At 45.4% G+C, this 27,554-nt stretch overlaps 4 protein-coding genes across 4 annotated transcripts; 2 read left to right on the top strand and 2 right to left on the bottom strand.

Moving 5' to 3' along the window:
* The first annotated feature begins 2,640 nt into the window (after nt 1–2,640).
* Nucleotides 2,641–5,218, top strand: LOC100556334 (cytochrome c oxidase subunit 6A1, mitochondrial). The gene is made up of 3 exons (XM_003226004.3): nt 2,641–2,863; nt 4,145–4,284; nt 4,944–5,218. Exons 1-3 carry the CDS (start codon nt 2,656–2,658, stop codon nt 5,028–5,030), a joined length of 435 nt encoding a protein of 144 aa, XP_003226052.1. The 5' UTR covers nt 2,641–2,655; the 3' UTR covers nt 5,031–5,218.
* A 637-nt stretch (nt 5,219–5,855) lies between these two features.
* triap1 (TP53 regulated inhibitor of apoptosis 1) lies at nt 5,856–11,270 on the bottom strand. The gene is made up of 2 exons (XM_003225985.3): nt 7,997–11,270; nt 5,856–7,537 (listed from the first exon to the last, which is right to left on the bottom strand). Exons 1-2 carry the CDS (start codon nt 8,342–8,344, stop codon nt 7,454–7,456), a joined length of 432 nt encoding a protein of 143 aa, XP_003226033.2. The 5' UTR covers nt 8,345–11,270; the 3' UTR covers nt 5,856–7,453.
* A 141-nt stretch (nt 11,271–11,411) lies between these two features.
* Nucleotides 11,412–22,209, bottom strand: srsf9 (serine and arginine rich splicing factor 9). The gene is made up of 4 exons (XM_003226006.4): nt 21,750–22,209; nt 16,700–16,866; nt 15,147–15,319; nt 11,412–14,139 (listed from the first exon to the last, which is right to left on the bottom strand). The coding sequence occupies exons 1-4, from the start codon at nt 22,001–22,003 to the stop codon at nt 13,996–13,998; spliced, it is 738 nt and encodes a 245-aa protein (XP_003226054.1). The 5' UTR covers nt 22,004–22,209; the 3' UTR covers nt 11,412–13,995.
* Nucleotides 22,210–23,931: 1,722 nt separating this feature from the next.
* Nucleotides 23,932–27,259, top strand: dynll1 (dynein light chain LC8-type 1). Its single transcript, XM_003225986.4, has 3 exons — nt 23,932–24,090; nt 25,930–26,067; nt 26,857–27,259. Exons 2-3 carry the CDS (start codon nt 25,936–25,938, stop codon nt 26,992–26,994), a joined length of 270 nt encoding a protein of 89 aa, XP_003226034.1. The 5' UTR covers nt 23,932–24,090; nt 25,930–25,935; the 3' UTR covers nt 26,995–27,259.
* The last annotated feature ends 295 nt before the right edge of the window (nt 27,260–27,554 follow it).

Below are 27,554 nucleotides of genomic sequence, written 5' to 3' on the forward strand. Positions count from 1 at the left end.
GAGGATGAAAGGCGGGAGGAAGAATCTTGCCTTTCCCAGTGGGCTCAGGCAAAAGCAAACTGCTGCAAACTCCCCTAGCTTATGCAACTTTCCTGTCCATAAGAACTTTTTGCTTTCTGAGGATGCTCAGCCCCTTGCACCTCAGTTTCCAGGTGCCAAAGGTTAGAGCTTGTGCGTGCAATGTATATTTGGCCCACTCCGTCCCAGGCAAACAAGCCCGTGAAGGCCAAGGGACTCCACCTGCCCCCTTGGGCTGGCTCTCTTGAAAGCATGGGCTGAGCGGTGCCCTCCTCTCCCCCTGAAACCCCTCCTCCAGAGACCCAGTTCCCAGGGTCTTCGCATGAAGATTTGCACAGTCCTCAGCCAGCCAGCCGGCTTGAAAGGCAGGACAATGGCATTCCACAGGCCTCCCCTTCTTCCCCCCTGGGCCCCTTGCACAAGGGACCGAAGAGAAAGAGGAGGGGAGGGCCTGCCAGATTGCAAGGGGCAAAGAGGTGGAGAGCCAGCCAGGGATTTCCAGACATACAAGAAAGGGAGGAGGACGACGACCAGAAAAGACCAAACACCTTGATGATTTTCCTGTGTGTGTGTAGAGAGAGAGAGAGAGAGAGAGTCAATGCAGGGCTCCAAATACAGTATCCAGTACCCTAGTGGGGTTTGTTACCCAGACCACTGTCACAAATGACAAACCAAGGCATCTTGGGTGAGTCACACTCTCTCAGCCTCCCCTCAAACAAATCTGGGATAGGTTCACATACGTCAGCAACAACTCGGGGTGCATCTACACTGTCGAAGGAACGCAGTTTGACACCAGTTGAACCACCATGGCTCTATACTATGGCATAATCCTGGAAGCTGTCGTTTGGTGAGGCGCCAGTCCTCTTCGGCAGAGAAGGCAAGAGATTACCACAGACAACATTTGCAATCCAATGCGCCAAAGTTGAAACCGGGACGACGACTGTGGAACCAGTTTAAAACCTAAACCATTACAAAAGAACATGAGAAAAGCCCGAGACTCTCCCATGTCACCCTGCAAAGGACATGGCTTTGAGTTGGCCAGGCGCATCACCTGAAGCGCGGTCCTGCTTCGGAGAGCGAATGGCCAGCCTGCCATCTCATTGCACCTTCGGGTACTGCAACGGAGCGGACCCATGCTTTTATCCCTGGGTCTAGTCTGGGAAGGCCTGAGAAATTCAGGGCCATCCCTAGACTTTCCACAGATATATATTAACCTCTTTGCTTAGTTTTCTCCATACCTCACAACCTCTGAGGATGCCTGCCCTAGATGTGGGTGAAACGTCAGGAGAGAATGCTTCTGGAACATGGCCACACAGCCCGAAAGACATACAACAACCCTTCAGGGCCATTGTCTGCCTTTGGGAATTGGATCTCCCCACCTTCATGTCTTCATTCAAGTCTAAAGAGAATTGGAAGTGCCACCCTCACCTCCTTTTCCCAACAGAACCCTTTGGCCAATAGGTTTCTCTTGTCCAAATTGTGTCCTTCCAAAAAGTGGCAAATCCCCAGGTTTTTTCTTCTGGGTTTTATATTGGAATTTCTCCAGACCTTACTTAAAAAGCTTTGATATTTTACTTTGGAAACACAGACTCCAAATGGTCACTATAGTGGTATAGTACAATCTAGTAATATATAATACTAATATTGTGCTATGTTAATAATATATTATATAGACATATAATATATGCCCCGATGGCGCAGCGGGTTAAACTGCTGAGCTACTGAACTTGCTGAACAAAAGGTTGGTGGCTCGAATCCGGGCAGTGGGGTGAGCTCCCACTATTAGCCCCAGCTTCTGCCAACCTAGCAGATCGAAAACATGCCAATGTGAGTAGATCAATAGGTACCGCTCTGGCGGGAAGGTAACCCTGGCGCTCCATGCAGTCATGCCAGTGGCCACATGACCTTGGAGGTGTCTACGAACAACGCTGGCTCTTTGGCTTAGAAATGGAGATGAGCACCAACTCCCAGAGTCAGACACGACTGGACTTAACATCAGGGGAAAGCTTTACCTTTACTATAGACATTTATTATTATTATTATTATTATTATTATTATTGGTTTCCTCCTTTTTGTTGAAATTGTCCACATGCTTGTGGATTTCAATGGCTTCTCTCCAGCAGACCTCCCAACCTCTGAGGGTGCCTGCCATAGATGTGGGCAAAACGTCAGGAGAGAATGCTTCTGGAACATGGCCAGTCAGCCCAGAAAACTCACAGCAACCCAAAGATAATACTGTTTCATTATTGTATATGTCGATTTTAAGTTGTGATGTTTTTAATTGTGAGCCGCTTTAATAATAATAATAATAATAATAATAATAATAATAATAATAATAATAATAATAAGAAGAAGAAGAAGAAGAAGAAGAAGAAGAAGAAGTTTATTTATATCCCGCCTCCATCTCCCCCGAAGGGGACTCGGGGCGGCTTACAGCAAAATCAAAATACAAACAATGATAAAATATAAAACATCTGTATGGAGAGAGACAGCGGGATATCAATCAACAAATAAAACATTGAGAAGCTCTAATAATTGAAGTCTATGGGCAGTACTGAACGAACCCGGAATTCGCCGCCCCCTTGTGATTCTAATTGTTACAGCTCTGTGTTAAGAGTGCGGTAAGAAGGCGGCTCCATGATGCAATTAGTCAGCGCCGGCTTGCCGTCGTCGCATTTCCGGTTCCGGTCGAGAGCGGAGCCTGAGGAGAAGGAGGAAAAGGACATGGCGGCCATGGCAGCTTCGGCGCTCGGCAAGCTCTCCCGGCAGGTGGCGGCGCCGGCTCCGCAGGCCGGGCTGAGGCGGTTCTTGTCGGCCACGGCGGGGCATGGAGAGGGAGGCTCCGGTAGGCTAGGCCGCGGCGCCGGGGCCTCGACCGGGTGACCTTGCGGGGAAGGGGGGGGGGGGGCGACTACATTTCCCAGAATCCACAGTTCTTGAGGGAAAACGAGCCTTCCTAGGCTTTGGGCCTGGTCCCCTTCTCTTCGTTGGCCTCCCTTCAGATGAAACATTTCTCATTTGAATTCAGACAGGCTTTGGAAATAGCAACCGAACTGTTTTTCAGAGCTTTGGATCTTTTCAAAATTCCATGTTATGCTTTTCTTGCTTGAATCTCAATTAAAATTCAGACTCAACTTTAAATTCAGCACTAGTATCTTGGCCAGTTTTTAATTATATCTTGAATAATACCAATAATAATAATAATAATAATAATATAAGAATTAGTTTTATTTCTATCTCCCGCCCCTTCTCCCCAAAGGGACTCGGGGAGGCTCACAAGAAAAAAACAAAAGGCTGCAAATCAAAAACAAAACACAATAAATTAAGGATAAAACAATAAACATAGTTAAAACAGGGTTGCTATGCGTTTTCCGAGCTGTCTGGCCATGTTCCGGGAGCATTGTCTTCTGATGTTTTGCCCACATCTATGGCAGGCATCCTCAGAAGTTGAGAATTCTGCTGGAAACTTGGCAAGTGGGGTTTATATACCTGTAGAATAATGTCCAGGGTGAGGGAAAGAACTCTTGTTTGTTGGAGGCGAGTGGGAATGTTGCCATTGGCCAGCTTGATTAGCACTGAATAGCCTTGCAGCTTCAAAGCCTGGCTGCTTCCTGTCTGAGGGAAATTGACATGGCAAGATGGTTGAGGTAACTAGCAGCCTGCAAATCTCCATTCTATTAAAGGCTACTCTTGCTGCAAAGTTTCCCCATCTTTAACGCCTGTGTCATATTCTATTATTATTATTATTATTATTATTATTATTAACTTCATTTCTATCCTGCTCTTCTCACCCCGCAGGGGACTCAGGGCGGCGTACAACATGCATTTAGGCAAAAATTCAATGCCTCATTATACAAAGCAAGTAAAGCATAACATAAAATCAATAGAAACAATCAACATATACAATTTAAAACCATTAACATTAAGACATTAAAACATAAAAACAGCATCTAGATACACTCTACTAGCCCCTCCCCATCATGATCTTAAGGTCTTCTTTCACTCTCTTCTAATGTTAATAGGATGCACTGTATCCTAAGGACAGCAATATTGGTAATGATACTAGTGTTAAGGATGAATAGGCCACCAATATTATGTTCTTGTGTGTTTGTTTCCTCTCTTGTAGCCCGCACCTGGAAGATCCTGAGCTTTGTGGTTGCCCTTCCTGGGGTTGCCGTCTGCATGCTGAACTGCTATCTGAAGGCTCAGCATGAACACGAGAGGCCCGAGTTCATTCCCTACTCGCACCTTCGCATCCGGACCAAGGTATTTGACTCACATCATTCCTAAGCAACTCTTCTTCTTTGGCCCTGGTGCCCAGTTTGAAAGCTAAACACAGTTATTAATCCCAGACCCATTGAATCAATGAAACTGATGCCAGTGTCCCTAATCATCATGTGAATCTAGCCTAGGTGATGGCAGAGCCACTGACTCGCATGGGTTTACCTATGGGTTACCTCGCCATCCAGCACTAGTGTAGTTTGAGATTGACCCAGATGCCAGATTTAAGAATTTTAAACATCTTCCAACTTGTAAGATTGGTATTTGTAAATTTTGAATATGTTTTTAAACCGTTTTGAGGATTTTCACTGTTCATTTTTCATTAATACCACTGATGTTTAATTCTATTTTAATGTTTGTATATATTTGGATTTTAAACTGTATTGAAATGCTTTTCACATAAGCCACTTTGAGTCTCCTTTGTGGAGAGAAAAAGCAGGGTATAAATAAACATTATCATCATCATAATCTTGTATAGTAGCCAGTTAAAAAGATTGTAAAAATTTAGATGCTCCAGGTTCTTCTTTTGTGTCTTTCCACCTTCAGACAACACTGTCTAGTCCTTCTGCTTGTGGGAGACTCTTTTCTCAAATGGGTTTTTACAAAGTGATGTGTGGAAACGGCCCTTTCTTGTCTCTCAACAGCCCTTCCCTTGGGGTGACGGGAACCATACTCTTTTCCATAACCCCCATGTTAATGCACTCCCAACCGGCTATGAAGACGACCATTAAGTGAACGGACCACTGGCCTGTAAGGACCATTGAAGGTAGCTGGACCAGAACCTAAGCTGGGACCCACTAATATAAATGTTCTGCATTCCATGTACTGTCCAATTATGAATGGCGTTCTGACCTCTGGCAGCGTTTTGCTGGAGGCCACTTAAAAAAATAAAATACATCTGTTCAAGCTTTCCTCTGAATTCTGCTTCTCTGATATATTCTTTGAGCCAATGTGGAGGGAATGCATTGGTGCAGCAGTGTTAAGAGAAAGCGTCCTGCTGCAGTAGTTAAAGATCCTCTTAGGAGACAAGTTCAAATAAGGAAATAGTATAGGGCTACCCCACCACAATCTAGAAGGCACCAACATCCTTCTGAAACGTCCGCACCACATGAATTTGTCTGACTATTTAAATTGATAGATCAAATATGTTTGATTAAAGTTTCTGAACAAGAAAACTCTCCTGAATGCCTATGAAAGAAAATCCACAGCAAACTAGGTGTTTAGTATTATAAACGTTGGTACATTTCTATTGACTCCACTTAGAATTGCTTCCAACTCCACAGCCCAAAGCCTGAGTGGGTAGATGCCTTTTCAATCAATGCATACAGCTATTTGATTGTCGGCTTTTCAGGAGGGGCTGTATTTTTCTCTGAGGTTGCTGTTTATGAATCCTGGCCCATGTGGCAACATGAAGGGAACATGCTTACTAAACAGTCCTGCCAAGAAGGCTGCAAACTCAGGGAATGAACTTGTGGTTTGTCCATAAGTTAAACATCTTTGCCCTCCTCATTGTAATACCCCCCCCCCCCAAAAAAGTACAGCCCACAACAAGATACTGCAGTTCTACATTTTATTTGCCAAATTCAAGTCCCATTATTGCCCATAGCAGAACACAGACACAGACATACAGAGCAGCTTGACTATAAGGCACTTTCTGTGGCAAGAAATGTCTACAGCAGCAGCCACAATCAGGGAGCCTTTTTTCCTTCTCTATGAAGAACAGAAAGATCATTTCCAGTTTGGAGGGTGCCTTGGGTGAGCGGTTTGTTTCCCAATAGCAACTTCCCAGGTCTTTGGGGGAGGGGGGAGGAATCAAAGTACTCCAGAACATGTGTTTGGTAAGCATCCCTTCCCAGATGTCAGCTTTCCACTACTACTGTGATTCCTCCCAACCTGGAATGGAATTTGCTGGCAAGGTCCAAGCCAACAGACTGGACAGGGTCCTCTAGACTCTCAAGCACACCCAGATGGATGCCTCGATAAGGGAAGGAGAGGGATAACATGTTATCATTAGCACTGAACTAAAACCTAGCCCCTGCTACAAAAGCCTGGCGTGGCTGGAAGCAAAGAGATGCAAGGATTTTGCCTCTTGCGAGAGACCGTGGGCAAGAAGACAAAAAAGTGCCGCATGCAAAGCTCTCATCCCAAGTTGTAGCCTTGAGTGGCTTGAGCTTCGCTTCCTTGGGACCACGAGAGGGCATCACAACGAGCACGGCAAGCACTTGGATTGGGGAAGAAATCATGAGGAGTTATTCTAGATAATCTAGATATTGGACTGCAACCTGCAGCATTTTTCACTTCTGGTTAAACCAGCTAGGACTAATAGGCATTGCAGCCCAATAGATGGAAGATCACAACACTCACCTCAGATTTATATCTTAAGATAGCAACCCACTTGCCTTCCCTCCCAGATTTCCTTTTATGATATGGAGGCAGGCTGTTAAAATGAAGCTGGCTCATTTAAACCAGCTATGAATCTGGATTGACACCTATAGGCCCCTCATTTGTGCCCTCTGCTTACTGATGCATGAGGTGCAGAAGTGGAATGGTACCCACTGCTCTTTGTCATTCTTAAAGGGACAAGAAATATAATCATGTTCACCTATCCTTGTTTTTCACTAGCCAATCCTGATAGCTGGACAAAAGTTCTAAGCACATTTCTTTTGTCAAGTATGGACCTAGAACTTTCCCATACAGGAGGGAAGATTATGAATAAATAATCATGCCGAAAGGATACAATCAATTTCAGAAGCATAATTCTCCTTGGATGCTACATTTTTAAACCCTGCTGCAGCTGAAGGGGAGGCCTTTCTGGAGAGTTTTGGGAGGGACAGAGAAGATTGACGGAGACAGTCCACCAAAACAGATTGATCCAGTCACCAACCAGACCCTCAGACAGTCCTTTGACAGCAAAGTTCCCAGAAATCAAAGCGAGCATACGTCATCCCTATAGCTCTCCCTGATTATGCGGTTAAAAATACATTCAGTTGAAAATCGGAAACCCTTCCCCAAGTGTCAGTAAAAATGGAGATACAACGACAGGATTCGAGGGGAGGCAAATCCTGGGGTTTCAGTTCGTCATCTGCTCCGAAAGGCTTTGCCCGTTTGCCAGCGCTTGAAAGATCCTTTTCCAGCCCCCCCCCCCCCCCAGCGGTCAGGAAGAGCTTTCGGACTTCCCTTTGCTGGGGCCCATGAACTCCAGCCCTTCGATGGGAATCTCCTTCTCCTTGATCGCTTTCTGCGGGAGGAGAAAAAAGACAAGAGGGCATTGGGATCAAGAAGTGCAATCTCCCCAGCAGCGCAGATGGAGCCCTTTGGGTGAGCCCACTCTATGGTTCTCTCTCTCGACTGATCTCCTTCTCTGGAGGCCTTTACACAGAGGCTGGATGGCCATCTCTTGGGGGTGCTTTGGCTGTGCTTCTCCTGGGTGAGACAGGGGGTTGGGCTAGATGGCCCTGCAGGTCTCTTCCAAGAGAATTTGGGAGTGCATCTGTGTCACCACTGGAACGGGGTCGAATCCTAGGACTCATCCAGCCCAACCCCATGCTTTTAGGTAGGGGGGCACTCTGGGACCCTCCGGAGAGATGTTGCCGAGCTAGCCTCGGCTTCAAAACTGCACAGGACTCCTAGGAAGCAGCAGGAACAGCATATCCCTCCCTCCCGCCCGCCCTCTGCACATGCCCCGGGGCCCTCTTGCCTGGACGCAGAGCTGGTAGCGCTTGAAGAGCTGGAGGCAGGGCTCCCCGCCACTCTCGCCGCCTCCTCCTCCTCCGCTGCCTTCGCCCTTCAGGAACTTCTCGGCGAACCAGCGGTTGAAGCACTGGTCGTAGTCCCGCTTCAGCTCCGTACAAGCCTCGCCCACGCTGTTCATGGCGGCGGAGCAGAAAAGGAAGCGAGGGAGAGCAGCAGCAGCAGCAGCAGCAAGAGCGGCTCCCCCCCCTCCCAAGACCGCGGCGCGGGCAAAGGCCGTCACTTCCGGCCTGGCCCCCGGAACAGGAAATCCAGCCGGGAAGCGGCGCTGGAGCTTCCCCGAGGGGCACAGCATGAGGGTCCCGGGCGCCTCTTGGCTCTTCCGAGCCGCTTTTGGCCCGTGGCTCCCTTCTCGGCCGGGAAGCGTAAGCACTTGCCTGGCCAGGGGGCCTCTGAGCGCGTGCAGAGTGCTGCTGCTGCTGCTGCTGCTTTTTTAGCACGGCTACTTCATAGGCTTGGGATGGTTTTGAAGGTTGACTCTCGATCCAGGCGTAAATGGTGGTTTTTTCATCATCATTATCTCCAATGAATAAGCAAATAATCAGAGTAACATTTAGCATTCGCATATTTTAAATTGTATACGAAGGCTTTTATGTCAAGCCGTTTTGAATCCCTTTGGGAAGATAAAACAGGGTATCAATAAATATAATAAGAAGTTGTATTGCAATGCTGGAGTTGCAGGCCACGCTGCGGGCCCTTCCACGCAGCCATAGAACCCAGAAGATCAAGGCAGGAAATCCCACAATCTCTGCTTTGAGCTGGGTTATCGGAGTCCACACTGCCATATATTCCAGTTCAAAGGAGGTTTTTTCTATTCAGCTGTGTGGAAGGGGGCTGTGTTCTGTGAGGGCCCTTCCAGGCTGGAGCCTGTCCCTGATCTCCTTGGCAGGCCTTGAATCCGTGTCCCTCTCCCTTCCTTGCAGACCCAAAGGGTGACTCTGGCCTTGCTGGACCACCTGGAGCGCCTGGCCCTGGTGGACTTCCGCGACCAGGAAGGCGTGCAGCGCTTGGAGAAAGCCATTGAGTTTGCTGAGCAGCTGAACGTGGTGGATACCAAAGGGGTCCAGCCAATGGATTCGGTCCTGGAAGACAGGTAGCTAGGAAATGTCCTTAAGGCCCTCTCTGTAGATTTATGCCCCATCCTGATTAGAGTGCCTCAAGGGTTTGTTATATTTAAAAGCTGCCTTGTAGTCCATTGAAGGAATACAAGCTTCTTCTCCGCCCTGGACAAAGGGCCCTATACATATATATTGTTCCAGAATACACACACACACAGTAGAGTCTCACTTATCCAACATAAACAGGCCAGCAGAACGCTGGATAAGCAAATATGTTGGAGAATAAGGAGGGATTAAGGAAACGCCTGTTAAACATCAAATTAAGTTATGATTTTACAAATTAAGCACCAAAACATCATGTTTAACAACAAATTTGACAGAAAAAGTAGTTCAATATGCAGTAGTTCAATAGCGATTTCCTGCTACTTAGCAGGGGGTTGGACTGGATGGCCCATGAGGTCTCTTCCAACTCTACTATTCTATGATTCTATGTAATACTACATAGTAATTACTGTATTTACGAATTTAGTACCAAAACATCACAATGTATTGAAAACATTGACTACAAAAACATTGACTACTAAAAGGCAGAGTGCGTTGGATAATCCAGAACACTGGATAAGTGAGACTCTACTGTACATACACTTGCTTTAAAGGGTTGCGCTAGCAGTGCTGCCACTATTAGTTTGACATTGTGGTTGCATTGTATCAAGAAACCTACTGGGCAAGTCACACTCTCTCAGCCTCAGAGGAAGCCCATAGCAACGCCCTTCTGGCTTGTTCTTGCCAAGGAAACCTCATGATCCAGCCGCCATGAGTCAGAGTTGAGTACAGCTCTTGCGTAGACAGAAAATAATATTTTGTGATTCAAAAGCATCCCCCTGCCCTGGATGGTTAGTCCAAACTAGAACGAGGCCTATACTAACCAACACAGAACATGGAGGGAAAGCTATTGTGTGTCTTCACAAATTACATGACATTTGCCTTTGAAAGTAAGAACGAGGTGCCCGAACCTTCACTGGTGAGCTTTTTCCCTCTTCAGAAACTCATGACCACCTTTTGTGCCTCAGGTGCCTGTATCTCCAGGATGACAGTGTCACAGAAGGCAGCTGCGCCGAGGAATTACTGAAGAAAGCCAAGCAAACTGTTGAAGAGTATTTTGTGGCCCCACCAGGTAACATCATTCTGCTTTAAAAGCTTGCTGGAATGTTCCAAATATTTTCCAAGCGTTTAAGCAAACAAGGGGTTTAATCTCAGCCACTTTTATCATTTCTATTAGGCAACATTCCTTTACCAAAGATGGAAGACAGAGACACGTTCCCATGGAAGGAAGAAATCTAGGCCGGACTGCCGCCAGTTAGTTTTTCTGGGAATTCAATCTCTCTAACATGACTGTTCTTGAGTATGGGATATATGCTTAGAATGTCAGATCTAGTCTAGCATTAAGTGTATCTCTACCCATTTAAGTTGGGCCTGGCTATACTTAAAAGGGAATCTTTGATTATGGCCAAAGGAAAAGGGGGGGGGAAAGCACCCTATATTCGGAAGAGGGCCCACTTTAGAAGCATGGAATGAGGACAGAGCTGCAAGAACGCTCCGAAAAATGTGTGTAAATAAAGAACAGACTTTGTTTGTCACATCCCATCTCAATTTGTAACTTAAAAGGGGAGATAAAATGAATTACAGTAGAGTCTCACTTATCCAAGATAAACAGGCCGGCAGAACATTGGATAAGCAAAAATCTTGGATAATAAGGAGGGATTAAGAAAAAAAGCCTATTAAACATAAAATTACATTATGATTTTACAAATTAAGCACCAAAACATCATGTTTTACAAGAAATTGACAGAAAAAGCAGTTCAATACACAGTAATGTTATGTAGTAATTACTGCATTTACGAATTTAGCACCAAAACATTGCAACATTTACTACAAAAACAATGACTGCTAAAAGGCAGACTGCCTTGCATAATACAGAACTTTGGATAAGTGAGACTCTACTGTAACTGTGAGAAGTAGCCTCTGAAGGCATCTGCTGGTAGAGGAGTCTTTTGGTAACGCTGTATGCTTTTAAAGTCCTCTGGTCCGTCTTTCCTGCCTAACAGTCAGCCTCTAAAACTAGGGAAAGTTTGAAAATGTATGAAATGTCATCAGTGCTCTCACATAAAAACTGGGAGTGCGTTATATCTTAAAATATGGTCGTATTTCCCCTGCATTCAAGTTTGGTGTGTGTGTATAAAAACAAGCTGTCATAGCTTTCAAGGAACGGGATGCATTGATCAGTGTCTGAAAGAGCAACATACGTTAAAAGAAGCCAATATTTTTTAATACACAAACAGAAACACTCCATGTCAAAATACCACAAAGACAAGGAATCGCAAAGTAACTGGGGAAAAACTGTTAAAAGTGAATTATCAATGCTCGGTCAGCTCTGTATAAAAACTATAGAGCTGCTGTTTACTAAACAATCTGTATTTCAACAGTTTGAATAGGCAATCTATTTCAGAATAGGAAGGTCAGTAGCACTCTGCTGTAGAAACGTATATAGGAAACACTTTGTGAAATTGAAAGCCATTTCCTCCATTTTATTAAACTTTAGGTACAACACATGCAGCCTGGTCCAATGTGTACATTTGCACAGAAGTCCCACTGACATCAATAACGCTTGCATCCATACGTTTGCAACCTTAACAGGAAAGAGCAAACAGCTTTTGGGTACACACTAAAACACAATGGGCAGAATCCTGTTGGTGGCTAGGAAACGCCTAAAGTGAGGAGCGGGTTGGGGGATATTTCATCTCAAGGCATACTACTACTGTAGTAACCTTGACCCACTCCTTCCTTCAGTTAAAATGAGATTAAAATAAAAGGTGATGCACCTTTGGATAAACGCTTATTATCAGATGTTTGATCCTCACAGCAGGTGCCTTTCTTGATGGGATGTAGCCCTCTTGACTACCTAGGCCCTGCCCATGGTTTTCTATCCATAATTCCATTGAAGTCCCTCCTAATATTACATATCACTTTCAAATTTCTTCTAGAAAGAACCTTTTATAAACATATCTAGGACTCCTCGAATGCCAGCTCTGATCCCACAAATGCTGTAGCCTTTTATTTGCCAGAACGGCCCTTTGTGAACATAAGTAATTTAAAAAAATCTCTGCTCAAGGAGACGCAAGGTTCGGATGGATTCCCTCAAATGACTTTTTTAAAAAAGGCATTTGGAATGATGGCTTACTCCTAACTGGGAGCCCCCAAATCAGGGATCAAGGCAAAAATAGTGTTGGCCTTTTAAAAAGGAAGATCCAATAATGCTGGAAGACTTTTGCCCCTTAGGAATAAACGCCAGGCAACGCTAGCTTGGACGGAAGGCCATTGGAGAACAGAATTGATTGGTTTCTGTTCTGATCTGACCCACTGCCTGTCTCACCCACTTCAGCAGAGAAAGACAGCAACTGGGGCGGGAGGAAACTGCTTCCGACCTTCTGTGATTGAAAAGTGGCGGTGGGCTCTTTTTCTAAGGAGTTCTTGTGGAATGGGCTGCGGAAGACGTCTGTGCGTTGGAGACTGCCCTTCCTTGGCCTGACAGACTGGAGGGAAGCTTTCAGCCTAGCTGAGATCTGGAAGAAAAACATGTATATTTGTGGCTATGATGCTATTTGGCCACCAGAGTAGCTACGCTGTTGGCTTGAGACTACTCTTTGGTCCTTGGCTATACAGTAAAAGCCATAGCATGCCCCTCACAGTCTTTACCGGGGCCTAACTGGGGTTTCTACCAGCAAAAGTCACCAACAGGATTCTGGCCCCCCGACATAAACCTACTATCAAGCTCGCAAAATGTATGGTAGAGATTTTATTGGATATTGAGGGCAACGCTTGGGAACAAACGAAAGAGTTCACATTCTTAGGACTACACTTCCAACACAACACTAGCTGAACTGCTCAACACAAACATGCACTTTAGCCTGTCAGTCGTCGTCTGTGTCTTCAATGAGGTCATGTCCCTGCAGCCATGCCCATATTCAAAGCCAAAGCCAATTCTTGTACGGTGCTCCATTGGGACTATGGTATGCAACCAGGTTGTTAAGAAAGTCTCAGCAACCCCCTTCATGTCTGGGATGTCAGTTTACAAATCCACTATAAGGCCAAACGGATGTTTCAAGCGGTGGAGAACTGAAGCAGAACTTGAGCCAATGTTTCTAGAGGACACATTTTGAGAGACACAGAAGGCCGCCACCAATTTCTGCCAGTCCTTCCTCGGCAGTTCCTTCCGTTACCATTCAAACCTTTCATGGGCATTTGCTCATGAAATGATGGACACAGACTGTTGTTGAAGAATTGCATGGGGCTTTTAGGAGTTAAAATTTCTTCTGTGCTTCCACCACGACTGTCACACAAAAGGTTAAAAGACTTCTTCCCCCAGTAATAATAAGCAGTTTAAAATCCAGGTCCAGCTGTTCACACCAGGCTCCCAATCGCTACACAGAAAGACACCCCCCAAACACATCTGAGTTACAGAAACATTGAAGCATATTTCAGGACACCAACACAGGTTGAGCCATACAGGTTCCCCACTGTTTGAAAGCATCTTCCTGCAGACAAGCCACACCTGCGCACTAGCTGTCAAGCTCACCTCCCAGCATTCAGAAGGAGAAACAAAAAACAATGTACATTTTCCAAACCAAAAGTGTAAAGTGGCAATGGTTGATAGGATCCATTACCAATACTTCCCTAGTAAAAACGGTTAAGTCATAAAAAAAAGATTTGAATAGAAAGGGAGAAAAAACAAGGCTTCCTATGAAAGACTATATCCATCCATTTTGGAATGTAAACTCTGAGCGGAAATAAAGAGCTCAGTTCACATTTGAAGAAGTCTCTGTTGGGTAACTCAGAAGGGCCTGAAGGGAGAAGAGTAGCGTGGCGATCCCCTGCTTTGGTAGGGAGAATCGCGACTCCTCGAACCAGAACGGGAGCGCGAGTAGCCATAGCTGATGCTTCGTTCGGGACAAACTCTGATATAGGACGTCTCACCCTGGAATTTAAAAAAGAGAAAACCCAAGTGTTGGCATGACTTCCCAGGGTCAAGGTTATGAATGAATGAATGCCCCAAATGGAGCTCAGTAGTAACCCAAGTGGCTCAAGGTTGAAGTTTCCACACACAGGCAGTACGGATCCTTCTCCCGAGGCCTTGGCCCCTTGAGGCCTAGAGGAAGGGCATGGCACAAAACGGCTACTACGGTGCAGGCTACTAGGAAGGCTACCCGAGCCCAGGAAACTAAGAGGAGGGTGAAGAGGTCAGTTTCCAACTTTTGACTGCCAGAGGGCAAGAGATGGAAGCTAGTGCAGTCCTTCAACATAGGTGGGAGATGCCTTGGTGAATTCTCTCACCAGCTCATCTGAATTTAATGGTATCTCAGAAGATTCTGGAGGCAAAATCCCACAGCAAGCAGCATCCAGCTGTGACAGAAGGGGTGGCTGCAGCAGCTCATGCCAGCCACTGAAAGAAGGTGGTTTCAAGTGAGACAGCAGTGCCCCAAGGTTGGGGTTCCATGCACAGAGGGGGAAGACTGCTATCTGGCAGCCATGGTTAAGACTCATCGGCTCCTTTGGTCAACAAGGCTGTAGTTGGCTGATATAGGCCCTGGCTGACAAGTCAAAGTGAGCTAGCCTCATTGAGACAGACAGCCAGTAGCCGTTTCTGGCTGTCAAAGGGAAAATAGGAAAGCAAGGCTGCTCAACTTATCCAGAAATCAGAGACAAGTGCTCCTTTTCCATGTAATCTTAAGAAGGAAAACATGACACCTGATCTTGGCTGTCAAGGCTCAAACCGTGCCATCGTGGGGCAGGTTTCCCAAAGCGTTGGCAGCTCTCACATGGGATTCCCAACAGGCTAAAGGGATTACCGTTGGCCACCAATTCCAACACAATCGCTAGATCGTGCCCTGGAGCCTCTTGGGAGCATCACAACAGGACGGGTTATGGCATGTTCCTCCATGACGGGCCCACACAAATGCTCTTCACCCACAGGCAGGGACCCACCTCATGAGAGCGGAATTTGGTGTCATCCAGTTTACGCAGTGCGTATTCCATGTCTTCCTTGCGGAGAAACTCAACCACCCCCATGCCATCTTTCTGTACATCGGCATAACATACATCACCAGCTTCGCGCATGTGATCTTTCAGGTCCTGCCAGCTGCCTGATGGAGGAAGCCCTGAGCAGTGAGAACAAAAAACAGAAGAGACGGTGTAAAGAGGTGACACTAGCTGCTTAGACTGTGCCAGGGAGGGTCCCTCCTGGGTGTCCAAGGTGCCACACTTTCACGGACTTCCTGCTTATTCCAGACACTCAGTGCTACAATAAGAACAGAGGGATCCAAAGAATAGCAGTTAACTTCCATTCCAGAGCGGGTGAGCCCTCCATGTCCTCAAGGCAGTCCCCTGGGCAGCTCTAGGATGGAGAGTGCTGGGCAATGCAGAGGAATCCTCCTGTTGGTCCAATGTACACTTATCACCCCTAGCTCTGACTGGACAGACTGTACTCCACGTATGACTTAAGTTATTCGGGATCAGATGCCCATCCAAGAATGATAGTCCCCTTCTAACAGTATGAGTCTGGGTCCTTAGATTCCAACAGGTCATCCTTGGGTTGTGGAGCAAGGAGACCTGGGTGTAAACTATCAGCATGGTCACTAAGAACAGACAAAGGTGAGTGGTTCCCCTGTTCCACATCATGTCCTGGAGACTAGTATGCTCCTGGCAGTTTTGAAGAATGCTTCGCAATACTTTATAGCAAGGCAAGTTCTCAAAATTCATGCCCAAAGTCAAGGGGTTTCTCCAGACATCCTCCCTGCCCTCCTAGGCTTCTGGGTGGGAGATGTACACCCAGGGTTCAACTTTTTTTTTTCAGGTCCTGTTGTAAAGCGGAAGAGATTGCAATTCAGTGGCTTCCTCACAGTGAACACTCCTATTGCTAGCCACGTCAGCATGCAGAGAAGCACATTTAGTTCACTGGGTTTTACTTAAGAAGCGTGTGGAAATACACAGGGTTTAAGTGGACCATTCCATAAGTCTGGCCAGGGAATGCTGAATTTTCTCCAGAGATTTGATCTCCATGGCAAAATACTTCCAGTTCTCTCCAGTGAGGGGATTTTCCACCTGTCTCTCCCAACTTACTAACCAGATTCCTGTTCCAGATAGGCCAAAGTTGCTTTCAGGAATCCACAAGGCTATCAATTCAAGGCTCTAATTCAGGTTAGTTTTCTCTCATAAGTGTAGTACAGCTACTGCATCACCGGCCCTTAAGAGACTCAGTTTTGTCCCACCGCATCCATTCCTTTAAAGTTACTTTAGCTGTGTGATGTCCCAGCATACTACAAGGTTCTTCGTCCTTCCCTTTACCCACCCACAGATTTGCCCACTTCCACGTCCATGATGCACACCTGTCTACAGGCAGAGACATTTTGGCTCACCATTCCTTCATCAAGATGAATTTCCCAAGCAAAGAGGCTTCCTCCATGTATAAAACCAGAAAGTGGTCTTGTCCTCTTGCAGCTCTGAAAAAACTCCTAGTATGAAGTAGAGAAGGAACATACCTGAAACCAGGACTCGGAATTCGGAGCGCCGTGACGGAGGGCCATTCCTCCCCCGAGGCCCCCCACCAAAACCACCCCGGCCTCGGGAAGGCTTGGGGAACTCAACACGCAGGCGGCACTGGCCATAATCGTAACCATTCCTCCCATAAACTGCATCCTCCGCATCTCTGTGAACAAATAATATAGGTCTGTATTTAGCACTGCTCAGCCACTGTTAGAGAACATGAAAGGTACTAGAACTGTGGCAGTTCCAACTATAGAAATATTGAGATGTAGGCCTCCATGGGCAAGAGATATCCAGTTTCCAAGTCGACAGGTATCAGTACTTGGCAATGAGCACACCTTAAGGACTAGATACTTTCTGGGAAACCAAGATGGTCCTCTCTTTCGATCACAGCATGAAAAAAATGAACTCCACACATTATTCAACATCAAGGCAAAGTAATGTGCACAAAGGGATTCAGAAATGTCATGCTTAGTAGCAACAAGTGTCTGTGGGTCATAGCAGTTGCCCACTTTGCTCTTGACATGGAAAAAAAGCATCAGGGATTTTTTTTTATTTTCCAAGCACCAATTACGGTGTTGACTTGGTTCTCTCTCTGCAGCACAATCAAGAAGATAGCAACCAAACTAACAGAGGTTAGTTCCCGGAGCACTATTATATCAGCTATCTAAAAAGGCCAATGCCAACTGCCCAGAACAAGCTACTCAAAATAATTAAAATTAAAAAGCCAGCTTATATCCTTAGTGGAGCAATCATTCACTTCATATGTTACCTTCCAAAAGAATATAAGGAATATTTAACCAAGTTACAGGTAACACACAGCTCAGAAGACAAAAATAAAATTCCAAAGGAGTGTACTAATAAAAAGGTTTTAAAAAATAAAATACAGCAAAGACAAGAGAAGTTATAGGATGGAAGATACTTTGGGATTTTGCACTGGTAGTCGGTTACAACTGAAGATGGGTCTTGCAATGTGATGCGGCTCCAAAGAAGAGCGACTACTATTTTAGTATTCATCAACAGAGCCACATTTCCAACTCCACAGAAGCAACAATTTGACTTTGTTCTGTACTCAGCCAGAGCTCATCTGGATTACTATGTCCATTTCTGCCATATAGTATGCAAATATCAAAAGTCCATTTGTTGGGGATGCTCTGGACATCAAGGAGTGAGGTTTACTATAGTCCACAAGCCGTTCCAGTTCTATGAGCCTGTTGTACAAAATAACAAGGATCCAATTTTATTTAACAATGTTCTCTAAATACAGCAATTGGCTTGCTTGTAACCAAACATAATTTATCTCACAATATGTCCTGCTCCTGACGTCAGTCCAACAGGTTGTATGGTATTCAGCAAATAACTGTTTTGAGGTAAGCATTGCTTAAACCTCGGTATCTGAAGAAAGTTATCTGGTATCCCAAAAGGTTGGAATCAGCATAGTATATACTGAAATCAGAATGGCGCACATTTTACAGTCGATTAGACATATACATGAGAGGCAGGAGACCTATGGCCAGTGTGAACCTCCACCTGGATCATACCAGGAACGTTTTCAAGACTCAGGAGGAAAAAGAAGGGGCACTTTTTCTGTCCAATACTGAGAGAAGTTGAGGAAAGATGGGCCATTTCTCCATCTATGCGGTAATATTTCCTTGAATAGATGTTTAATATCATGCTGTTTCCCCAAGAGTTGTCTTTTTTTTTTTTTTTTTGGTAGTGGCACGAGCTAAATACCATAAAGGTACCTCACAAGACTGATGCACACCTGTGTCATTGTAGACCCTGCACAGTGAATTCCCTGTGCAACTGTAAATAAGCCATAAATGCATTCTAAGATTGCGTTCTTGTGATAACAAGGAGTCAACAGCATCTTGCTCCAAGCTAACAAATTTGCAGCAACGACTGCATTTTCTTATACAAAGGTCTAGCTCAGATATCAATTCTCAGCAGCTCTTGCACCTAGGAAAAAGGCAGGCAAGAGAGAGAGGCAGAAATGCTGGGGAAGGAAAAGAAAATGCAGGTACAAGCAAAATATCAAATGAGATGATAAATGCTCTGGAGAAAAAAGACAGTCGCTATGACACAGAGCAGACCGCAGGAGCCAAGTGCCTTCCAGGCTCAAGTCTGTAAAGGCACAGAGTGAGGGATTTGCTGGCAAGCTGGGAAATTAGTAATGCAGCCATCATAACCATGTTGTTCTACAGATACAGCACAAACCCCCCACAAAAAAAAGGATTATCTCCTCTCGCAACAAAGGCAATTTAAAGGTGAGGAAGGAGGTCAATACAAAGCACTGATATTTTTTGTTTTTCCAAGTCCAGGTTTCATGGAATTCCAGCCCACCTTTTCCACACACACCACACACGGAAAGGCACCATTTTGGGGTGGGGAGCCGAACCCTGCCAAACAGGCTTGCCACTCCATTTGTGGCAAGGTTTGAACGATCTCCAAAATTCCATTTCAAAAGAAGTGTCATCTTGAGAGCATCTAAAATAGTGAATTTTGAAATCACCCAAACAAGAGCCATGTTTTGAACAGAGATCAAAGAATTTCAACACTCCCCCCACACACACACACATTGCCAAAAGACACAAACATTTTTATGTTTTTGGCAACAATCCTTAAAAAGTACACAGGGCCCTTTGAAACGCTTGAGTTAAGACAATGGGAAAACCACCGAGCTGCTTCCAAACCTTGCCTCTTCCATAAATTCACGAAAGGGCCATAGGCAAGCCAAACCCTTTTGGCTCCCCTGCATCCATGTTTTGAATATAGGAATAATAACGACGGCCTTGTAAGAAGTGTGTTGAAGGTTCTGCAGGATTACAGCAAAGGGCTGCATTTCTCGTTTAAATGACTGGTGCTCTTTAGGGTGTAATTTTTTAAAGAACAATTATAATGGAAAAATGGTAAACATGTTTACAATATAAATATTGTTATAAACATTAACAATCATGGTGCTCAGTTAAGAATTGACATATTGAGGAAAGAGAGGAGGTTCCTAGTTCTGAAATGCCCATCCTAAAAAGATATACTTTGTGCCCAATGATAGTCTCTTCAACTGCAAGCTTTTTATGCAGGCATAGGCATGTTCTCCATTAAACTCTCGTGTTCTTCTGTTATGTGCCTGTATTGTTTTATGGCACTACCTTAAGCTTTCAAATAATCTGTTATTATTGATGTTGTACAAAGCCTCAGGATATTACGTGATGAGGAGCAATATATACAGAATTCAAAGTGATAAATACAAAGGGCACGCTTTGGTTGCATATGCAGATGAAGAAAGCCAGAAGTTTTCCTGGGAAGCCTTTTGCAGGTCCTTCCGCTTATTCTGATAAAACTATGCTCAAGTTGAGTGGAAGCTATTATTGCTCCCCCTGAAAGCTCCTAGAGGCAGAAATCTGTGGGATCCTATTTAATATTGAAAGCAGCTTGCTGTGAGCTTTGAATGCTGGGCTGGGATTTCTGGAGCACAGGATTTGAACCAGTTTTGCCTTGGATAGCTACTGGGTGACCCAGGGGAAGTCCCACTCTCTCAGCCTCAGCGGGAGGAAAGAAGGGCCAAACCTCCTTTGGCAAAATCTGGCCAAGCAAATCTAGAATCGAGTCATCATTACGTCACCCTGGAGGCACACAACTCTAACCAAACAATCTGCACGTGGCACAGGATGAGTGACAATGAACCCAAAGCCAAGATGGCTTGTGTTGGGACGTTCAACTTCATTGGGCACACATACAAGCTCTGGCCAACAAACCATATTAGCCTTTCAAAGCATCCAAAGATGGTTGCAATCCACTACCAACTTTGGTTTGCCAGGAACCACTGGAAGCCATGGCGAAGAGTCACCTTCTACCCTGCAGAATGAATGCTGTTTGGCCCTGCTGAAATGGCCAAGGCTCACTGTTATGCTATCCTGGGAGTTGTAGTTTGGCGAGGCTCCAGCACTCTGACAGGAAAAGTCCTGTAAAATGGCAACTTCCGGGATTCTAAAGACTTGAGCCACAACTACAATAGAGTCACACTGCCTTCACATTAATGCAGCCGGACTCCACTTCCACTGCTGTGGTTCCATGCTACGTAACCCTAGGAGTTGCAGTTTTACAAGGCCTCCTCTGCCCAAGAGTACTGGGGCCTCATCAAGCTGCAACTCCCAAGAATCCATAGCATTGAGCCATGGCGGATAAGAGTGGGGTCAAACGGCATCCATTATGCACCCAGAAGAATGCAGTCCAAGATGGCAGCTGAAGTGGGATCTAACAAGATTAATTCCACAGTGCAGATACCGCCCTCCTTACCTCAGGCAAATCGTCTTGGAGCTCCAAACACAAACCAACACTCAGGCCCCATGTACATTGCCATATGATGCAGTTATGTGCATTATAGGGTCAACACAACCTCATCTAATGCAGTTACATGCATTATAGGGTCGATATATTGTCTGATGCAGTTACATGCATCATAGGGTCAATATAGACTCGTCTGAAGCAGTTCCGTGCATTATAGGGTCGATATAGATTCATCTGCTACAGTTACATGCATTATAGGGTCAATATGGACTCATCTGATGGAGTTACATGCATTATAGGGTCAATATGGACTCATCTGATGGAGTTACATGCATTATAGGGTCAATATGGACTCATCTGATGGAGTTACATGCATTATAGGGTCAATATGGACTCATCTGATGGAGTTACATGCATTATAGGGTCAATATGGACTCATCTGATGCAGTCATGTGCATTCCCTGAGTCCACACTGACCCTACAATGCCCTTTCCGACTGCATGACGTTAAGGGACGACTTCCCGCTCGCTTCCGCCCCAGGGAGAGCCTGAAAGTCCACTCCCAGGGCGGGAAACGGTGAGGCAATGGAGCCGAACCCCGCTGGGCGCGCCTGGGCCTAGCCGAGGCCCCTCAGGAAAAAGGGCGGGAAAGGGCGGCGAGGCCTACTCCAGAGCCTGGAGCCTGAGGAGAACCCCTGCGCGGGCGTGCCGGAGACCCCGTGCCCCGCTCCCCTTCCCCCTTCCCCCTCCCCTCACGCACCGCGGGTCCTCGAAGCGCACGAAGGCGAAGGGCACTAGGCCGCGCTTGCTCTTGAGCTCGATGTCCCGGATGCGTCCGTACTTGTAGAAGAGCTCCTCCAGGTCCTTCTCGCGCACGTTGGCCGGAAGGTTCCCCACGTAAATGCGCCCGTCGCCGGTGCCCATCCCGCCTCCGCCGCGGCCTCCGCCGGAGCCCCCGGGGCCTCCTCCCCCGCCTCCGTAGTCCATCATCTCCCGGCCCCAGCCTCCGGACATCCTCGCTGCCTTCCCAACGCCGGCCCCGAATCACCCCCGCGGCCCAGACGCCTCAACGGCCTCCTCAGAGCCGGACGGACGGAGGGCAAAAAATCCAAGGCGAAGGAAGGCCCTTAAAGGGGAGGAGGAGGGAGAGCCGCTCGCCGCGCGCCGCCGGCCGGAATGAACCACATCTGCACACACCCCTCGCGCGGAAGGGGAGGGAGAGAGAGCGCCCCCTCGGCCCGCGCGCATGCGCCCAGGACTGCGGTCGCGCAGGCGCCCTGGAGGGTTAGCACACAGGCAGCCACGCATTTCCCACAGGGCTAGGTTGGAAACTGCAGCCTGCACTTCAAGAGACTTACACTATACCATGCAGTTCAATGCATTGAAACAGGATTGTATCAATCTACACCGACCAAACCATGCAGTTCAATGCAATTACACTGTGTTATATTATTACATTTATTATTATTATTATTAAAAAATGCTTGTAAACAGCGACAACCATGCATAGTTTGTACAGTGGAGCTAACCTGTAGGATTGGGTTTTGCTGACACTGGAATGAAGAGAGTTTGATACCACTTTTAACAGATGCGTCTCAATGGCATGGACTTATTGGGAGTTGTAGTTTTGTGAGGTCTTTGGCTGTCTCCATTTACAGATTTAAAGTGGGCCCCACAGTTCAAAAGAGAGATTGACTCTAAGCTGGAAAATATCCAGAGGAAGAGGGGCGACTGAAAGGATCCAAGGTCTAGAGACCAAGAAGAATCCCTCTGAGGAGCGGCTGAAAGAGCTGGGCCTGTTTAGCCTGCAGAAGAAAAGGTTGAGAGCTATGTATAAATATGGGAAAGGATGTCATAAGGAAGAGGGAGAGGCTTGTTTTCAGCTGCCCTGGAGACTAGGGCTAGAAGCAACATTGGCAAAATGAGATAAATCCCAACAAGGTATTTGCTGGAGGTGTAGGAAATAGAAAGAGACATTCTCTGATATGTGGTGGACCAGTGAGACCTTACAGGCATTTTGGGATATGGTAGCTAAGGAGACAAATAAAATGCTACATAATAAAATTAAAAAGCCCAGGGTTATGCCTCTTAGGTTTACGTCGAGAAAACAATAATCAAAACAACAAGAAATATATCAATATAGCATGGCAGACGATTGGACTAAATGGCCCCTGGGGTCTCTATGATTCTGTCTATCATTCTCCTTCTCTGGAGGCCTTTAAACAGGCTAGATGGCCATCTGTCGGGGATGCTCTGATTGTATTTTTCCTGCAGGGCAGAAGGGAGCTGGACTAGATGGCCCATGTGGCCTCTTCCAACTCTAGGATGTTCTCTATCTATCTCAGACATGGACTTCAACTCCCAGAAATCCCAGCCAGAAGTCCAAATCACCTGGAGGGCCAAAGTTTGCCCATGCCTGGTCTATCTCCTTCTCTGGAGGTCTTTAAACAGAGGCTGGGCGGCCATCTGTCAGGAGTGCTTTGATAGTGCTTTTCCAGCATGGCGGGGGGTTGGACTAGATGGCCCATGGGGTCTCTTCCCACTTTATGATTCCATTCATCTCTCTCCTTTGGAGGCGTTTTAGACTTATTGATTGCTTGATGGAATGCTTTTGATATGAAATTAATAATTAGATGATGCATTCTGCAGTGTGGATAGACTTGGGGGCCTTTTCAACCAGCTGTTTGGGCCTCCAACTCCCAGAATCCCCGACACTTGAGGGAAATAGCTGGGGCTTCTGGGAGTCGGAGGCCTGGTGCTGCTGAGAAGGAGCGAGGCGGGGATGTCTCGCCCACGCCGTCGCCGGGGCAACGGACGCCAGCGCGGTGCATGCCGGCCCGCAACAAAATGCAACAATAAAACTCTCCGGGAGGCGGAGGCGGGCCAGCCAATGAGCGCCGAGGCGTATTGTTGTCGTAGCCAATGACGGAGAGGAAGGGCGAGGGGCGGCACTGAGGGCGAGGCGGGCGATTGTGTCGAGTGAGCGCGCGCGCGGCGAGAAAGGCCAGCGAGGGCGTTGGGGTCCAGCGAAGGGCCAGCGGTGTCGCCCGCTCCGTCAGAGTCCCTTCCCGCCGTCCTCGGAAGCAGCCCAGCGGCAGACGGTGAGAAGAAGGCCCGGGGAAGGCCAAGGGAGCCTTTCAGCCATGAGCCAAAGGCGCGGAGCGGTTCTTCTTCTCAGGCAGAACGCGCCTTTGGCTCTTCATTTGCTGCTTTCCTCAGAGAGACTTCCCTCAAAGGCCATTTCAACTCCCCCTTAATATCGAAGGGGTTTCAAAAGGCCTCGAAAGAAAGGCATAAAAAGATCCTAAAGTTACAAATGAGGTTGGGAAGGGGTCGGTTGGAGCAATCAGATTCATAGTAGCCATGATTGTGATTAATATTTCATTATTATTATTATTATTATTTGGTCATTATTACCACGCCTCCCGCTGAGGAAAAGCGGGCAACCCATAAGATATGGATATGTGTCTTATTATTACTATTATTTATTCCAAAGAGACATTATTGTTATGTTAAGAATAATATATTATTAGATTATAATATTCTAAAGTTAAAAATGATGCTAAGAAGGGGTCGGTTGGGAGGCATTATTTTAGCTACTATTATGATTAGTATTTCACTATTATTAACTATGTGGTTTTTAAACTTGGTGGTTTTTTAATACATTATAACTGTATCCTCAATTCGCATCTAACACAAAAAATAATAAACTATGGTAATCATATTTTGATTTTTGTTATTCTCAAGCCTTTAGGATAAAAGGATAATCATATTATTATTATTATTACTACCACTACGATTATTTCTTCCACAGAGACATTATTATAATATTCTAAAGTTAAAAATGATGTTAGGAATGGGTCAGTTGGGAGGCATTTGGGGCAATTACATTCATATTACATTAATTCATATTACATTAGCTATTGTTATGAATAATTATATTTTTATTATTAATCATGGTTATGGTTATTATATCTTGATTTTTGTTATTCTCAAGCCATGAGGATAAAAGAATAATAATCATTTTATTATTATTGTTGTTTTTTTCATAGAGACATCATTATTATAATATCATACAGTTACAAATGATGTTAGGAAGGGATTGGTTGGAGCAATGATTAATATTGGCAATTGTTGTAATTAGCATTTCACTATTATTAATTATTATTATATTTTGGCTGTTATTACCACGCCTCTAGCCATGAGGAAAGGTGGGCAGCCAATAAGATAAGGATAAGAATGTTTCTTATTATTGTTATTAGTATTATTATTACCATTTTTTCCACAGAGACCTCATTGTTATAATATTCTAAAGTTAAAATGATGTTAGGAAGGGGTCGGTAGTGAGGCATTTGGGGCAATTTATATTATGTTAGCTATTATTATGAGTTGTAATTCTGTTTTATTATTAATAATAATCGTAATAATATTTTGATTTTTGTTATTCTCAAGCCATGAGGATAAAAAACCAGTTATCATCATAAGGAATATGTGCCAAAATATTGCCATTATTATTATATTTCCTATCACAGAGAAAACACAATAACTTTTAAAAATATATTTATTCAAAAATAGTAGAGATGTTTAAACACAGACGAGAATAAAATAGGGTTGTGGGAAAGTGCAAGTTTTCTAACCATTGGGAGCTTTACATTGGGCATGATAGGAAGGGGGTTGGATTGGATGGCCTTTCGGGGTGTTCACATTACATTCTGAAACTGGAAAAGAATCAAGCAACTGGAGGAGACAAGTCCTGAAATGCAGGATGAAAATGGCAAAATGAGGTTTGCTGCCTGCGTTTCAAACGGGGCGCCCCGAAGGGCATGGCCTAGAGCCACTTTTGGAGGGTCGTTCAGGGTCCTTTTGGGGGTGGATGATGATGGTCTTGAAATGCAGGGAGCTACTTGGTTGGCTGTGTGTAACTTTTGGGCCCCTCACAGGTAACCATGAGTGACCGCAAGGCCGTGATCAAGAATGCGGATATGTCTGAGGAGATGCAGCAGGACTCGGTGGAGTGTGCCACCCAGGCCTTGGAGAAGTACAACATCGAGAAGGATATCGCTGCCCACATCAAGAAGGTAAGGCTGAGCCATTGTTGCCTGCGGGTGATGGTTTAGAATCTTGAGGGCAAGAGAGAGAACTGTGAGGGAACAATGGATAGCCTTTTGCGGCTACAGGCCGAGGAGACAGCCCCCACTAAGGGGGGGGGGGCAGGCCCCTCTTTTCCTGCTGCTTGCTCACTGTGGGTGGGCTGCAATAATAAGGCTGACAAGCATCTGGAGCCGTCTGCACTTGGCAGCCTGAAGTGTACCAGCCCACACTGTCAGAACAGAGGGGCTTGTTCCTTAAGGATGCGGAGGCAGGAGAAGCACAAATGACCTTATCCCCATCGGGGGAAACCAATTGCCCTTATTTCAAATGATGTTCTAACTCAAAAGGGATTCAGAGAAGAACGTTTACTGCTTGAAAACCTCAATCCCTTCACTTTAGTCTTCAAAATATATCAATTTGAATCATCTACTGATTTAGATTTCTGGAGAAGACTATTGTAGCGTTTTTCTACCCTTGGCTTTGTTGAGTTTGTTTGGAACATCTATGTGTAATGTGTTTGTGTGTTACGATTTTCATGATTTAACGCACAATCTTTTATTTTGTTTGCCTTATGTGGCATTTGATTATTGCCAATTTGGAAGCTGCTCTGAATCCCCTTCGGGGTTGAGATAGGGCAGAGTAAAAATACAGTAATTCAAAGATCCTTGCAGATCTTGAGCATCTTTCTCCCAAAAGAGTCTTTTTCACCCCCAGCTTATTTAGCTTCAGTTAAGCTCTGTGATGCTAAGCTCTTGAGTGGTCGGTCTCTCTTGCAGGAGTTTGACAAGAAGTACAACCCAACTTGGCACTGCATTGTGGGGAGAAACTTTGGCAGCTATGTGACTCACGAGACCAAACACTTCATCTACTTCTACCTGGGTCAAGTTGCCATCCTCCTGTTCAAGTCCGGTTAGATAATGGGACTGTTCCACCCGAAGATGCGTTTGGTGACGGGACGAACACGCTAATTCCAAATAGACTGACGTCTTCAGCCTTCCCCAGGGAACACACTTTGGTTCTTTAAGCCTTTTGTTTAATGGACAGGTACTCCTCTGTACCAATTTGTGGTTTTGTTGTGGCCATAAAAAAATAGCAAAAAAAAAAAAAAGACTGAATGTATTTTCTTTCAAAAAAGAAGTGTTGGTTCCGTTTCCTAATAAAATGGTTGGGAATACTCAATCACTATAGTAACTCCTGTACACAGCCCAGCTGATCTATAGGACCATCTCATTTGGCATTGTTTAATGCAAATTATTTAAATATTCCTCATTTTTTTCACCCTTGCTCAAGACTACACAGTTCCTATGCAGGAATTTAAATACCTTCTGGCTCATAGGAATAATCAGATATTATAGTCTAAATATCACTAAGGACTGAATCTAAATAAAATAGACACATTGACAGCATTGCTGGTTGGGTAAATAATGATTAACATTTACAATAATTTAACATTGTGGGGTCTAGCATTAATATT

This window comes from Anolis carolinensis, chromosome X (genome assembly GCF_035594765.1).
Source record: "Anolis carolinensis isolate JA03-04 chromosome X, rAnoCar3.1.pri, whole genome shotgun sequence".
NCBI classification, from domain to species: domain Eukaryota; kingdom Metazoa; phylum Chordata; class Lepidosauria; order Squamata; family Dactyloidae; genus Anolis; species Anolis carolinensis.

What these genes read in the sequence shown, in the direction of transcription:
- LOC100556334 (XM_003226004.3), top strand. Translation starts at nt 2,656, where the DNA reads ATGATGCAATTAGTCAGCGCCGGCTTGCCGTCGTCGCATTTCCGGTTC. An exon ending in GCATGGAGAGGGAGGCTCCG is followed by an intron (nt 2,864 to 4,144) that starts GTAGGCTAGGCC and finishes CCTCTCTTGTAG; the next exon opens with CCCGCACCTGGAAGATCCTG. An exon ending in ACCTTCGCATCCGGACCAAG is followed by an intron (nt 4,285 to 4,943) that starts GTATTTGACTCA and finishes GTCTCTCAACAG; the next exon opens with CCCTTCCCTTGGGGTGACGG.
- triap1 (XM_003225985.3), bottom strand. Translation starts at nt 8,344, where the DNA reads ATGCTGTGCCCCTCGGGGAAGCTCCAGCGCCGCTTCCCGGCTGGATTT. An exon ending in GCTACCAGCTCTGCGTCCAG is followed by an intron (nt 7,538 to 7,996) that starts GCAAGAGGGCCC and finishes CTCCTCCCGCAG; the next exon opens with AAAGCGATCAAGGAGAAGGA.
- srsf9 (XM_003226006.4), bottom strand. Translation starts at nt 22,003, where the DNA reads ATGTCCGGAGGCTGGGGCCGGGAGATGATGGACTACGGAGGCGGGGGA. An exon ending in GTGCGCTTCGAGGACCCGCG is followed by an intron (nt 16,867 to 21,749) that starts GTGCGTGAGGGG and finishes ATTTGTTCACAG; the next exon opens with AGATGCGGAGGATGCAGTTT. An exon ending in ATTCCGAGTCCTGGTTTCAG is followed by an intron (nt 15,320 to 16,699) that starts GTATGTTCCTTC and finishes CTCACTGCTCAG; the next exon opens with GGCTTCCTCCATCAGGCAGC.
- dynll1 (XM_003225986.4), top strand. Translation starts at nt 25,936, where the DNA reads ATGAGTGACCGCAAGGCCGTGATCAAGAATGCGGATATGTCTGAGGAG. An exon ending in TCGCTGCCCACATCAAGAAG is followed by an intron (nt 26,068 to 26,856) that starts GTAAGGCTGAGC and finishes TCTCTCTTGCAG; the next exon opens with GAGTTTGACAAGAAGTACAA.